Genomic DNA, 16,156 nt, shown 5'->3' on the forward strand with positions numbered 1-16,156 from the left:
GATATCTCATGGTATAGGGCGTTTATGTCGCAAGTTTTACTGTTATCCCAAGCCGATAGTTCACATAGTTCTTTCCTATGCAGCTGTGTGACGCTGGTAGTCTCTCAAATTGTGCCGTTCATACACTATCACCCCAACAAAACAGTAAAAATTGACAATAATCGACAGTAATCGGCTTGAGATAACAGTAAAAGTTGCGACATAGATTCCCTATACCATGGGATATCTACTTACACTATTTTTTCTCTATGGTTCCACTTACAAGTAGCCTATCAGAGACAACTGATGCTAGATAATTACAACTGATACTAATACTATATTTTCTCTAAGCCTATAGAGTTTTCAATTAACAATTATTGTCATTAGAGAGAGATGCTGGTGGCAACAGATTAAGACCGATGTTGAGAGAATTGATTGATAATTGATTAACCTACATGCCTTTAGTTAGGGCGGAGTTAGAACTCCAGGTCCTCTGCTAGTCAAGAATGTGCTTGAAAAAGGATAAGATTAAAATCATAAATCTTGAAAAAAGTAATATATTTTTATATACTGTGTACTATATTATAAATTATAATGGTGTATTTTTCAACACAACCTGCATTTTAATCAGTGAATATATTGAATGATACGTAGTAACTTTATAAGGAATATTTTGATGTTGCTTTCCATGACGAAACACTATATAATAACTTTTTTTTAGTTTTGACACTGTGTGACATTTGTAAATATTTGAAATTAAGTGTTTTTCAAATATTTACAAATGTGACCCAGTGTCAAAACTAGAAAAAATGAATAATTTGATAAAATTCTATCAAAATTTTTCCAGTGAGAAATGTAGTATGGTAGTTTTATCAGCTGAAATGTATAATTACATAAAGGAAGAAGTTTGCATTGTCTATATGAATATTCAAACTTGAAATAATATATATTTCCAATCCTTATACTCTAGTCTATAGGACAATATTTTCTGGGATTAGAATATGCTTACTGTGGATGAGCCAGATCGAGCGAGAAGCAAAGAATTATCTCACTATTTCAATTTTGTACTAATCTTGAAAGAGTCACTAAAAAATCCTTGGCTCGAAAGTCTTGTTGTTAGTCTGATGTTATACTAGCAGATAATACGTACTCCGCAAGGGTAAAGTTAAGAACGTTTTCTCACTGAAAACTTGACGTACTGAAATCTTTGCTTGAAGAATTTTTATTGCTTCAAGTTCTTTGCTTGTTCATTCTGGAGTTCTTTGTTTGAAGAACACTATTGCTTGAAGAATTGAAAATAGGTCTATAACCATACTCGATAAATTAAGGATCTATACGCATAATCTCCAGTTAATCAGTTGAGTAGTTCAGACGTGATGATGCATCATTCGTGAATTTGGTTCCTATCCTGTACGTGTATAACCCAATTCTTTCCTTAATTATAATTATATTATAGATTAATATTTATCATTTTTTGTATCACTAGGCATTGAAGTTGTCAGTTGAATCTAGGAAGAATGAATCAACTGGTGAAATAGTGAATCTGATGAATGTCGATGTGCACCGAATAACCGAAACAATCAAATATGTGAACCGAATCTGGGCAACTCCACTCAGGATATTTCTCGCCATGTATTCACTCTACTTTGAAATTGGTACGATTATTCATTCATTCTCACAAATGACACTGATGTAAAATAACATTGGTAGGTAGATGAAATAATAAGGCATTCGCAACTCATGTGGATCAATAGAACGTATAATATAATGATGCAACTTGCAACAATGGTTCAAAAAATATGTGTTGAAAATTTGAAGTTGATTGATGAAATTGTAGAACAAAGAAACTCACAAATGGGCGCAACGACTCGAGGCTCTTTTGTCATCATAGTAAGAATTTGGCTACGCTCGTTCAATTATTCTTGTTTGCCTGATGTTGAGGTTGATCAGAAAGTTTTTATCTATTAGATTCTCACCATATCTGTTTCTAAAGTAGGCTATTGGAATTCAATTATTAGTCTATGACCGACTCCTGGCAGACAACTTCAAAGGTTATGCCAGTCACCAACCTTATATTATCAAATATAATTTTATTTATTGTGTAATAAATTATATTATTGTATTGTATTGTTTAGTATAATTTTGTCAATAAAGGTTGTTTTACTACTAATAGTTACCACTACTACTACCGCGCTAAAGTAGGCTAAAGCCTGCATCATTCAACCGTTTTCTTCTCATTACATTTTTGTTCTCTTCTCAGAACACTTCTCCTTCTCTGTGCGGTATTCATTTTGATAAATAATAGTTTCATATCGTGTTTCAGATAACTTAATGCTGCTCTTTGTACTCTATGTACGCATTAAATTTGTATTATGAAAGTTATATATCTTCTGGTTTACGTTCGTTAAATCCATTATCTACACTTCCACCATACAGTTTACAACAAATATAAGAGGAGTTCATAATTAGACAAATCAGGGGCGCCATTTAGGGGGGGGGTCCTATGGAAACAGATAAATGTTTCTTTAGCTTTCTAACTGAAAGTTATTTTCTAATTAGAATATGATCCCCAATTGAAATTGTTGAAATTGTCATTATTAAAGAAAATTTTTATCTGTTTCCATGATTTTTAAGAAATCTGTTTCAGTGTATTCCTACTTTAGAGCCTCTCTGTAGGCCTATATTTCTAATAAATATTTCATGATTCAATAACTAATAGTGTATATCCTATTATATTAAGCGAGCAATTTCTGTATATTTATATCTGGTTATTTATGTTCAACGGATCTCGAAAACGGCTCTAACGATTTTCACGAAATTTGGAACATAGTAGGTTTATGATATAAAAATTCGATTGCACTAGGGCTCATCCTTGGGAAAACTCGCTGAACATTAGAAGGATAATTCATCCTTGGCTGAAACAGCTGAGACTTTCGTCGTCTGTGGATAGTAAAAAAGTGAGTGAGCGAATGAGAATGTGAAAAATCAAAATATCGCATCCCCGAAATTCATAAGATGACGTATAGCCAGCTGTGAAATATGAACACGATCATTTTAGAGAATAATTAATTGTGTTCTGTTTATCAATAAAAAAAATAACGAGCGAAGTTCGGTGCCCCGATATTGTTCGTATTGATACTTCAACCACATTTGTATAAAACTGGAAAAATGAAGCATATAATATAATATTTTCGAATGTAACATTTATGGGGAACAACCCAGGACCCTCTATCCTTTGGGGGTATACCTTCCCCCACTCATACCTCTTGGTTTTTGCCCCCCCCCCCTAGCAGTTTGGTGAAGTGGCGCCACTGAGACAAATCTTGCTCTAATGTTCAATGTTTCATGTTTAATATTTTTCCAGGATATTCTGTGATTGCTGCGTTTGTACTCCTGCTCACATTCATTGTGATACAAATTATAATGGGATTCTATACAAAATACTATACTTCCAAGTGTATGCATATGAAAGACAATAGAATGAAAATTTTATCAGAAGCCCTCTCACACATGAGAGTAAGTGAACTTATTAAACTATTAAACGTTTCTTTTATAAAACTCCCCATCCAGCTCTTTGACCTCATATACCAACTGTTCTTCTCTTCCACTTCAATGTCTGTTAATAGAGATACCGGTACATAAAAAATGTATTCGATTTCTTTTTCAGGTATTGAAATTCTATGTTTGGGAGCCTAGTTTTCTGAAAATGATCAACGAACTGAGAAGTCGTGAAATATACTATCTCAGAAAACTATACTATATACATATAACATCCGTATTCCTATCAACCTGCACACCGTTTTTGGTAAGTTATCACAAAGTGAATTTGTAACTAACGAGATTTGGAAATTGTCTGCTCAATTTATTGGTAACAATTGAAAATATAATTGAATTACATTTCATCGGCAGAGGGGTAAGTGGAATTTTAGTATAATCTTTCAACAAGTAGTGGCTGTTTGTTGAGGAGATAGCAAGGGTAGTGGACGTGCAAGGATAGTGTATAGCGATATACTATACATTACATATACTATACAACTATACACTATTCTTGGTGGACGCACACATATTTTTTCCTACAGTTACGTTGGAAAGTGGCCATTGCTGCACTGATTACAGAACGCAAAGAATCACTTTTCCGCTCTAGTGCGGGAAAAATTTTTCTGCACTCCAGATTTGCAACATGGCAACGCAAAATACTTAGTAGGTTATATGGAGCAACAGTGCAGCAAAATCAAAATGAAGTTGGTAACAGTGACTGCTGTGGCTGCTATACTGAGCCGAGGTGCAACGAAGCACAACGCGCTAATTATTATTCATTATATATTATAACCAAGGACAACGAGGACTTTAGGATTTTAGGATTAAGGTTTTTATCAATAATAAAATTACACAGAAAAACATTTGATGCATTTCAGGCAATTTTACTCATAATTACCCACTTTTCATATTCAATGGTAACTGTAGGAAAAACTTAATGTGAAATACGTGCGCAAAGTTCCTCTGCTGCACTCAAGAAACCATTCCGCCCTCGCCTACGGCTCGGGCGTAAACGTTTCTTTCGGTGCAGCAAACTGTCACTTTGCGCACTAGTTGCACAAATAACTATTGCGTCATTGTTGATAACACCCTATCCCGCACTCCTGAGCGAACCAACGCGAGAAGGAAAGAATACTTGCTACTTCAATATCTACGATCTCCTCAACTTACACTACGACTACAAGCTTCCTGGTGATCTGCCAGTTACCTTGGATTACCTTTGGGTAGTCCAAAGCTATCTGGCTAATGAAACTTTGGTTTTTCTGTTCATACTCTATTACCAATTGAATGTCAAATATTAGAAATGTCTGATTCAGATATCAGAGCAGTATCGAATTTTCTGATTGAATAAGATATTCTGTTAAGATGGTTCTACTTGTGGCGAGCTCCACAAATGATAGTTGGAGCCTTTATTATTATACAGAGTGACTACCTACCGTACTACAGCAATCGCTCTGTATAATAGTATGTATAATAATGTTTGTATATTGATGGAAATGAAATTTATTATTGTTATAAAGCCAAAAATTAGTTATTTTCGGTGACATCACATCACCAGCTTCATATACCAGATTATCATCAATAGCAATCAAATCAGTGTGATTTCTCCGAAAATGGCGAATTGCGGCCACAGCTGTGGCTCTATATAATAAGCCTCTTATGTGCTTTCAAATGATAATTTTGGAACCCAACCTCATATTTGACATTCTAGCCGCGTCCAAGCCTAGGACTCATATGTAGACATCATCCTTCACGAAAAATTCACTCTCACATAAAATTGCATTCGATTTGTTTAGCCTAATCAATCCGAGATATTTCTGACTTTTACAAGGTCAGTGAAGGAAAATATTATTAGATACTGTATTGAATCAAGTATTTTTTAGTAGATAAATCGTATTTTGTATGTATGTATTAACTTCTTTAACAAATTTAAAAATAGTGAGACAGCAGATTAGACATTGGAAGACTTTTAAAATTTTAATATCATAATTATGCTGTCCTAACTCCCATAATGAAAGTCCAAACTACGCCTAATAAAGATTTCTTCATTTCATTTCTATGCTATATAATCTATTGATTTTCTCTTTATTTCTATATACCAGATGACTTTGGTATCTTTCTCATATTATGTTCTTGAAGAAGGCAACATTTTGACGGCTGAAGTTGCGTTTGTGTCGTTGGTTCTGTTTGAAATGCTGCAATTGCCCTTGTCTAGACTCCCAAATGTGATTTTGGGTACAATACAGGTGAGGGTTTTCAAATTCTTATTGGTGAACAAATTTTTCAAAGATTGATCAGTTATCTATTTATTCATTTGTGGAACAATTACAACTCATATAAATATGATTGGGGAAGAATAACAGGCATCGCCCAATACTATTCTATTCCCAAATTTTGATACTGAATAACATGCCCAAAAAATAGAATAAATTTATCACAGGATATGATATGCTCGCGGTATATTTTGACTTCCAATGTGATTATTTACATGAAAGCTACAAAAAACTCTGGAACATTCATGAAAAATTATATTTAATGATTGAAGAAAATCTTCATTTTCTTCTATGGTAAAATGAATCTATGTATCAAAATAGTTTGTATCAAAAGGATTACAGATAGCATCTAATAATTTATCACTAATAATTCATCAAATAATCCATATGAATAATATAATCATATTATAATATTTATAATTTAGTCACAATGCATCGTAAATTGATGATAATATGTATCTGTTATTGAAATCTACTTTTATGAGCCAATTTTTCAATTATTACTCTCATCAGTACAACCCAAAAGCATTATAACTCATATGAGTATTTATTTTCAGCTTGCAGTATCATACAATAGGATAGCCCGATTTTTAAATGCTGAAGAGTTGGAAGTAAAAATGGATGTGCGTCATGATGGGAAAGATGGTAAATGATTCATAGTATAGTATTATTATAACTCATTTCATGGAACCACAAAAATGTAAAGTCAACTCTCTCACTTGAAAGATAATATTCCACAAAAAAGAGTCACAATTCTAAAAAAGTCAATAAAAAATTCTAAAAAGTCATACGGGTAACGAGAGATAGAACTCAGTTTCTAGTTCTAGATCGAACTTGAATTCTTAAATGATCATAACGTTCAGAATAATGTTTTCAGAATTTAACGGTAATACAGTACTGTATTCAATATGTATTCAAAATAATTAAAATGTCCTCAATTCGGAATTATGGGATGATTTAACGATTCCCATAGAATATTAATGATATTATTCTATAATTATTATTAGACGAAAATCCCAATTAAATGCTGTGAATCACCCCGAAGACTTCTGCTACTGCAAATATTGACAACAGGGTAAACAGCTAGATGGAAATTCGATGAGCGCTAGCTACTACTGTATACAAAAATTATTTGTCAGCCCGGGAATCGAACCCAGTACCTCTTAATTGCCGGTCAGGAAAGCTTTACCCTTACACCAAACAATCTCTGGATAGCAGCGCTCATTTTATACAATTATTCTATTCTCAAATATTATTCCATTCCATTTAGTAGAACTCCGACAACTATTAAAATATAAAGCTCCAATGTAAAATTAGCTTTAGTGTTTACGAGTTTGTGTTTCTTGAATAGTTCAAATTCTCTCAAATAGCTCAATATTATTCGTCTAAAGTGGTAATTGAATGGAATATTTCTAATTAATTTATCAATTCAAGCCATCTAAATTCAAAATTTATAGTTTTAATGTTTATTTTGGACCAAAATTTTATAAAAATTTTACACGTGAAATTCTAACCTTATCTTGGACTTTGTCACCTATAAATTTGGAAGAAAAATAGCACAAGGACTTATCTTTCAATGTTATTACATTAGTGTCATTTGCATTGTAAATAAATAAATAAATATTAATGGAAAAACCATCTTTATCAAAGATTATTACTGTAGGTTATTTTCAAGTGGTATTATATTAAAGAGTTGAAATTTATAGTGTAAATACTCCTCTATAATTTAATCTAGTTTTCCAAGAGATACTATTTTCATTCTAGATATTGGAACAGCATCAATTATCAATGGCTACTTTGCTTGGGGAGACTCAATTGTTTTGAAGCAAATATCGCTCAATCTGCCCAAGGGCTGTTCGAAAGCTATTTTCGGACCAACTGGTGGAGGAAAATCTTCCATTTTGGCTGCATTGGCTGGAGAAATTCTCAAAATGAGTGGATTTGTTTCAACAAAGGTCCAGTTAATACATTTATAATGTGCAATAAGTTATCAATCAACCTGATTATTAAAAAGTTATTGCTTACCGTATGTATATTCAAATAGGAAAAAGATAAGAATAACCCTACATAAGAATTGATTGCATGGAAAATACACGTGGGACACCCACGAAGAGGTTTACACGTTAAATTTTATATTACGTGCCCAATCATGCACCGAACGTTTTCAAATCATACAAAGTTTACAAACTAGGTTCTAAAAATATTCTGGGGAAATTTCAGCTCCGTAATTTTCGTAGGAACAAAATGGCGGCATATTGAAAATTTTACTAATTCGCTTCCTGGAAAAACTACTGCCGCCATTTTGTTTCTACGAAGGTTAGGGAGCTGAAATTTTCCTAGAATATTTTTATATTTTTAAAACCTACCTTGTAAACTGTGTAAAATTTAAAAAATGTTGGTGCATGAATGGGCACGTAATATAAACTTAAACGTGTTAACCTCTTCGTGGGACACCGTGCATTTCTGGAAAAGTCTTCTGTAAATAGATTCAGAACCCATTAGGCTGTATAAATTAGGTAGTATTTGTATTATGATATAAGAATAAGACATAAGCAGCATTTACCTGGATATTATGGAATTATTGCAGTTAATATTTACACTGTTTTTAGAAATGTTGGGGAACTTCTCTATGATAAGGTGAAAAATTAATTATACAAATATTGTCAAATCAACAAAATCAAGTTTATTCAAAAACCATACTCGAGTTTCAAGATGATGCCAAGTATGGCGTTGAAACTCTAGTATGGTTTTCAAAAAAACTTAATTTTGTGGATTTGACAATGTTTGTATAATTTATTTTTCACCTCATCAATTAATATTCCTCAAATAGACTGATTTTTAAGAAAAACTAATAGAAAATAGAATTAAAATTTGAATCATCAACCTCAAAACAACATTTATAAGTTTGCCGTTTTTTCTATGAATAACTAATTTTCAACTTTTGGTTGTCAGGGTAAAATTGCTACAGTGTCACAAGTGCCGTGGATCCAAAATGAGTCTGTGCGAGATGTCATATTATTTGGTAAAGCTTTCGATAACAAGCTCTATGACAAAACCATCAGGGCCTGTTATCTACATGATGATCTCGAATCTTTCACTAGGGGGGATCTTACACTTATCGGCTCCAAGGTAACATTCTCATATAAATATTATATTGATCAATTCTGTACCTATACTAGAGTTTACTATTACTGTTATTATATTTATGTGTAGCTTGAATGGATACCTACTTACTTAGGCCCACTCCCAGAGCCATTTATATCCAAGTCGACATTTCGCCGCACCAGCAAAATTTGTTTATTAATATTTTATTTAATAGCCTTATTCAATTTTATTTATTCAATAGATGGTGGATCAATCCTTAGAATCTCCTTCTGTAATATTTTTATTCGATACATTCATTGATACACAAACATTCATAACTTATTATGGGCCAAATATCAAGCGTTTTTTCAGGCGTTTCCAGACAGCGTCTTTAGAGTCGGCAGGGCAGGAAGCTCTCCGATTGGCTGATTGGGTTGTCGCCTGAAAAACGCCTGAAAAAACTCTTGGTAAAAACGCTTAATGTTATCTGGCCCTATGAATGATTGGGAAAGGAACAACAGGCTTATAGTCCAAAAACTGTTCCTTTCCCAAATTTAGAGAAGCTCCAAATTCTGTAGATTCCAAGCCTCTCCATATCGGTTTCAAGACCTAACATTTCATGTTACAAATCACAGTTGTTTGGAACGAATAGTTTGAATAAATAGTTATTGTAAATTTGCATTTTGAAATTATGAATACAGAAGTTTTGAATACAAAATGAAACCTACGTACCATTGTATATATATGACTCCCTTATAAATAATATAATTTGTACGTAACACAGTATTCATCCGTATTACATCCTTCGTAATACAGATGCCTGTAACACAAATAAAAATATAAATCTCAGTACCCTTTTAAATTATTTTGTCAAGTCTTGAGAATGGCATTTATGTCTGGAACATGTGTGACAAAATAATTTAAAAGGGTACTGAGATTTATATTTTTATATAAATCAAAGGTAGCCCTAAAGAAAAAAGACAATAAAATGCCTGTAACATTATAAACATATTCCCTGTACTGTGTACAGACGTCTTACTATAAAATCACTGTATTTGGATATTTTTGGTTTTGATTATTAAATTCTGATTCTTTTTTCAACAGGGATTGAATCTGAGTTTAGGTCAGAAACAGCAGATCTGTTTGGCAAGGGCAGTTTACAGTGAAGCTGATGTCTACCTACTCGATGACCCTGTTTCAGCTCTAGATGAGCGTTTGGCAAAACGAGTTTTCAGAAGAGTGATAAGCGACCAAGGAATTCTAGCTGGAAAGGTAATATCATGTTTATCGGAATACTTCCCTAGTCAGGGCCGGTGACAGGGAGGGGTAGGGGGGGCTACAGCCCCGGGGCCCGGGCCCCCGGAGGGGGCCCGATCCGGGGCCCTAGGTCTGGTTTAAAATACAAATCAGTGGTCTTTTTGATTGGGCAATATTTCCTTTAACAGAGTTCTTATCTAAAAATAAAGTTGGGTGTAATGCATTAATCAGTAGGGCAAAACTTGAGTTTTTCTTCTATTGTAGAATAGAAGAAAAGAAACGGTAAATTTGAAGGTGAGGGGTTTTAGTACTGTGGTGGCCCGCAGGTCCGGCCCGGCCGCCCGGTGGGTATTATCAAGTCTGCGAGGTAGCAGCATGCAGCATTGGCAACACTGCACTAGCCGTCATCGCGGCCAATGGCAGTGTATCGGTCTAGCTTCTTTGTTTACTTATGTCTGTTGCACGCTGTCAATTTTCTGTGCGGTTTCATGGATAGTTCTATCGTTCCGTTTCTGTTCCATTTGAATCACCTGATTCAGCTTACATTGAACAGACAGCATTTATTTTGAGATACGTGCATGAAACCGAAGAAGAAAGTGAACCCTACAAAGTGCAAGAACGACCTCTATGTTTTGCTGATTGCACAAAAAAGAGTGGCAAAGATATTGCTGAGCTTATCTTGAGTACTTTGAAACGCTATGAAATCCCTATAGAAGACTGTAAAGGCCAAGGGTACGACAATGGAAGTAACTTGAAAGGTGCCTATAAAGGAGCTCAGGCTTTCATATTATCAGCCAACAGCGAAGCTGTTTACTCTGTGTGCACTTGTCACTCCTTAAACCTTTGTGGTGAACAAGCAGCGGAGTGCTGTCCAGCGGCTATAACTTTTTTTGGGGCTGTCCAAAAGTTATTCAACATTTTCAGTTCAAGCCCCCAGAGGTGGGATATTTTGAAAAATAGAATACCCGGATCTCTTCACTCCATGTCAAAAACACGATGGTCAGCAAGAGTGGATAGTGTAAGACCTGTTGCACCTCATCTTTCTGGAATAGTAGAAGCACTTGAGGAAGTGATCAAACTAAATTTGACAGCAGAATGTCGTCGAGACATAGGGGGACTGAAGAAATACTTCAAGAGCTTCAACTGCCTTCTTCTTGCATCGGTTTGGTACAAAATATTGAAACCCATTGACACAGTCAACAGAGTTTTACAGAACCGTGGTGAAACCTTAGATTTAGCGTCAAAGAATCTAAGTCAATTGATAGAAGGTTTGAAAGTTTTGCAGAATGATGGTTGGGATAAAATCTTCAATGAAGTTTTGGTCGTTGCTGAAAACATAGGGTGGCCGCAGCAACTTGAAGAGGAAGAAAAAAGAAGTAGGAAACAAAAAAGAGCAGCTGACGAGGATGACGAGGTGTGTGATGACAATACGGAACATGAACTTTATGCAAAGACCACTTTTAAGAACCAAGTTTTTAATGTCATTTTGGACAGTGTCATTGGGGACATTACAGTGTGTTTCAAGTCAGTCAGCGATTTGTGTAGTAACTTTTCTGTTTTGTGGTCATTCAAAGAAATGCCAGATGACCTGATCGAAACTAAATCTGCTGAACTAGTACAACGACACCAAAAGGATCTGGGAACCGATCTTCTTGAGGAACTGGTGAGTCTGAAGCAAATATATGAAGCAAACTTTGGTGGGAAAAAACTTTAACCCTTTGAACTTCTCAATAAAATTAAACTCTTCAATTTAGAATCTTTATTCCCAAATCTTACTGTTGCCTTGAGAATTTTTTCCACAATTCCAGCCACAGTCGCCAGTGCAGAACGTTCATTTTCAGTATTAAACAGGATAAAAAACGTTCTATGCTCAACAATGTGCCAAAACAGGTTGTCAAGCCTAGGTGTTTTGGCGGTGGAAATGGACCTAGTAAAATGAGCAAATGTAGATAGAATAATTGACAAATTTGTGTCAAGAAAAGCCAGAAGAGGAGTTTTGTTGTAGACATGGTTAGATTAAAGACTTTAATTGACGGAAAGTGTTGTTTACTTTGAAAAATGGAAAAAAAATCAATTATGTATAATCATAATTTCTCTACGTGAATTATATGTAATAATTATGTATATGGATTAATAAATCAATTTCTCCAATCAAAACATGTTGTATTTTTCTTTTTTAAATACCATTGTCTATTCAATTAATTCGACATTTACATACGGTATCTGTGATGCTTTAATTTGAATTTTCTATTGTATAATTTTTTTTTGAATAGGTTTCAATTAAAACCATTTTGTATTTCTTCAATGAGTGCCTAAATTTGTGGTTTACCTAAATATGAAACAGCCTGAAAAGATAATTTATGAATGAATAAGTGAAAAGAGGTCTAGATTACACCAAAATGAGTTATTTTATCTGTAATTCAACATTGTTCTCAGGGACTGGGGAGTATCCCTAGACCCCCGGTACCCCACACACACAAAACGCCTTCATGCATATCATACCTAGGGGCCCGGATTAGGTCCAGCCCTGGGGCCCGCGATTGCTCTCGCCGGCCCTGTCCCTAGTGGAATAAAACAGGCTTCAAGTTTTGAATTTTATTTGGCGAAGACATATAATTTATTGATAATGAGAATACTGCAGAAATTGCATCTGTGAATGAGACTTAATCCATTAGTGTGACCATTACTTCGTTCCAGAAGCTGAAGTGTATAATTGATTCATTTTAAAAATCATATAGTCAAGAGGGTACTATAATGAGATTCACGTTATAAAGCCAGCATCTGATTAACATTGGTTGCTGTCCTTGCAAAGGAGTTAGCAAGCAGAGCTAAGATAAACCATTAGGAAAAGCAGTTAGCTATATATCTACCTCCGCACTGTTGCCACATCGTTAGTTGACTATGAAGAAACATAATGAACTACCAAACTAATTTATCTCAAATATGAAAATTTATTATCAAATCATGATAATAATCTTAATTTAATCTTAATAATAATTTTTGTGAAAATTAGGGAGATAAACAGTTTTTGGTTTATCCTGTTGATTCTCTCCCAATCATTAATTTGACTGACTGAACGTAGTGAGGTCTATGTTTTAACTTTATGTTAGAATTCGATGAGATTTGGCAGGAATATTCCTTTTTCAACTGCGCGTCGATGCGTATACACAAGGTTTTTTGAAATTTTGCATTTTAAGGATGATATGGAAAGAAAAGGAATTCCTCCATACTCTGATATCACTATAATTATATATCATCTACTCTGAAGATAGGATTAATCAGACTATAGAATAATTCATAATCAATCAGCTGACAAGTGGATTACACAGATGTTCTGGAGAAGCCGTGTCTATTTCTTTAAGGTTTATAGTTTGTGTTTTAACTCGGATTTGCTTTTGTCTGTCTGTATGTAACGCGATTACGGCCAAAGGCGTTGTTAGAATTCGATGAGATTTGGCAGGAATATTCCTTTTTCAACTGCGCGTCGATGCGTATACACAAGGTTTTTTTGAAATTTTTCATTTTAAGGATAATATGGAAAGAAAAGGAATTCCTCCATACTCTGATATCACTATAATTATATCATCTACTCTGAAGATAGAATTAATCAGACTATCATAATCAATCAGCTGACAAGTGGATTACACAGATGTTCTGGAGAAGCCGTGTCTATTTCTATAAGGTTTATAGTTTGTGTTTTAACTCGGATTTGCTTTTGTCTGTCTGTATGTAACGCGATTACGGCCAAACGCGTTGTTAGAATTCGATGAGATTTGGCAGGAATATTCCTTTTTCAACTGCGCGTCGATGCGTATACACAAGGTTTTTTTGAAATTTTGCATTTTAAGGATAATATGGAAAGAAAAGGAATTCCTCCATACTCTGATATCACTATAATTATATCATCTACTCTGAAGATAGGATTAATCAGACTATAGAATAATTCATAATCAATCAGCTGACAAGTGGATTACACAGATGTTCTGGAGAAGCCGTGTCTATTTCTATAAGGTTTATAGTTTCAATTAAAGACCTTAAAGAGTTATGCATCTTTATGGTCTTTGGTTTCAATATTTTGTTTTGCAGTCATTGTATTATTATGCGTGCCCATTAGTATCAATATTCTCACATTTAAAAAAAAATAATTTGATAGGTGATTGAAAATAATCAAATGAACTGAATAATGCTGAAGAAATTATAATATTTTTGATTGTAAAAAATAATTTTCATCAGATGGAAAGATTATCACGGAACTGGATGAATTATATCATGTCGAATACAAATCCAAACGTGAATTGATTTTGTTAACATTTCAAACAGGTGACATCAGATACTTGTGGATGAGAAAACTGCGTGAGGTTTACTGTTCAAAGAACTACTAGTATTGTGATTATGTAATGAAATAAATTAATAAATGATTATTTATATTTTCTTGACGAATAAAATATAAATAAGATATCTATTTATATCAATTGATATAATTTAGATGTTAGAATATTGAACTGATCATTATCAACAATAATCAGCTATGTTTTAACATAACATTAAATAAAACGGAATAACTTGAATTGGCAAATGTGTACAGTATAATAATATAGTCCTATATCATTTCCACTGAGTACCTATATAATAAGAATTTAATCCTATGATTGATTGCTATAGATGAGTGTGAATACAGGTATACATCACAATCTTATACAATACATCACCATATAGCTGTGATAAGGATGAAAATGTTGAGAATCTTATAGAAAATATTTTCCATAAGAATGTTATTTCTAAAATTATAATGTACGTAATATCTAATAATTTTGACTATTATAAATTATTATTTTTCGCAATAGACAAATTACTAAAAATCGAAAGAAGAATCATCAGAACCTGTATTAACAAGAACTATCAAGTAGATGGACACTGGAGATTAGCTTCCAACGAAACTGTTTACAAAGAAATTGAACCTGTCACAAGTACAATAAAAAAAAGCGAATATCTTTCTTCGGTCACCTGATTAGAGCTTCGGAGGACAGACTAAGCAGAAGAATTATTGAAAAGTTGTGGAAAAGTAAAACAAATATAAAATGGATTGACGAACTCAAGGAGGATATGAGAGAGTTGAATATAACATTCGAATATTTGAAGAACAAGTCGAACAACATCAGAATCCTGAAGGACAAACAGACCAGACTGCATATCAAAGTCAGACACAGAATGGGAAGAGTGATTTCGGACGAGGAAAGGAAATTAATTTCTGAACGAATGAAGAAATACTGGGCTGAGAGAGGACGGAGTAAAGGTGGAAGATACTGACTACAGTGGTCCAATGAAGGCCATAAAATTATAATAATAATAATAATAATAATAATAATAATTTTGACTATAGAAAATTTAAAAATAACTTTCAGGATTCAAATTGAAATGTATCGTTATTCTGGTTTACTATTTATGTTGTGTCCCATAAGGAAATTTATTGAATAGTTTTTTTGTTTTCTATTGCAATTTTTTATTAACATGAAACATTATTATTTATAAATTTCAGACAAGACTGGTTGTGACTACAAATCTGGATTATTTGCATTACTTTGACTCAGTTATATTGATTGAGAATGGAAAAATTGTTGCAGAAGCTGAGTACAAACAATTATTGAAAACTGGGAAACTTCTATCTCTTTTGAGGAATTGGAGTGATTTGAAACTAATGAGAGATCAAAAACGTAAGTTTTAATTTCCAATCAATCAATTTATTGGGATGAATATGTAATGTAAAATCGTTATCAGAAATTTGATAATGGTGCATTTTTCAAGTTTGGAAAGCCTTCACCTTTAGTTTGTATGAAATAAATTATTTGAAATTGCCTCTTGATTGAAAAAATACATGTTATAGTGAGTTTCACGTTATATGAAGTCGATCAACATTGGTTTCCTATCCTTGTCTGTCATTAGACAAAACAGATGAAGATACAGTAGCTCTATCCTTTTCTAGTTCAGCCAGAGCTACATTGTTTTTAGACCATCCAGAAATATAAAGA

At 33.5% G+C, this 16,156-nt stretch overlaps 1 protein-coding gene across 1 annotated transcript in view; it reads left to right on the forward strand.

Annotated features, from left to right (window-relative positions):
- LOC111048749 (multidrug resistance-associated protein 1) overlaps positions 1-16,156 on the forward strand; it is a 53,245-nt gene that overhangs the window by 11,771 nt on the left and 25,318 nt on the right. The window contains exons 9-17 of the mRNA XM_039426715.1: positions 1,466-1,634; positions 3,344-3,495; positions 3,647-3,784; positions 5,619-5,762; positions 6,347-6,434; positions 7,554-7,744; positions 8,742-8,918; positions 9,978-10,145; positions 15,667-15,841. Coding sequence (XP_039282649.1) covers positions 1,466-1,634; positions 3,344-3,495; positions 3,647-3,784; positions 5,619-5,762; positions 6,347-6,434; positions 7,554-7,744; positions 8,742-8,918; positions 9,978-10,145; positions 15,667-15,841 — 1,402 coding nt within the window. The remainder of the gene's footprint in view (positions 1-1,465; positions 1,635-3,343; positions 3,496-3,646; positions 3,785-5,618; positions 5,763-6,346; positions 6,435-7,553; positions 7,745-8,741; positions 8,919-9,977; positions 10,146-15,666; positions 15,842-16,156) is intronic.

Source organism: Nilaparvata lugens, chromosome 4 (genome assembly GCF_014356525.2).
Source record: "Nilaparvata lugens isolate BPH chromosome 4, ASM1435652v1, whole genome shotgun sequence".
NCBI classification, from domain to species: domain Eukaryota; kingdom Metazoa; phylum Arthropoda; class Insecta; order Hemiptera; family Delphacidae; genus Nilaparvata; species Nilaparvata lugens.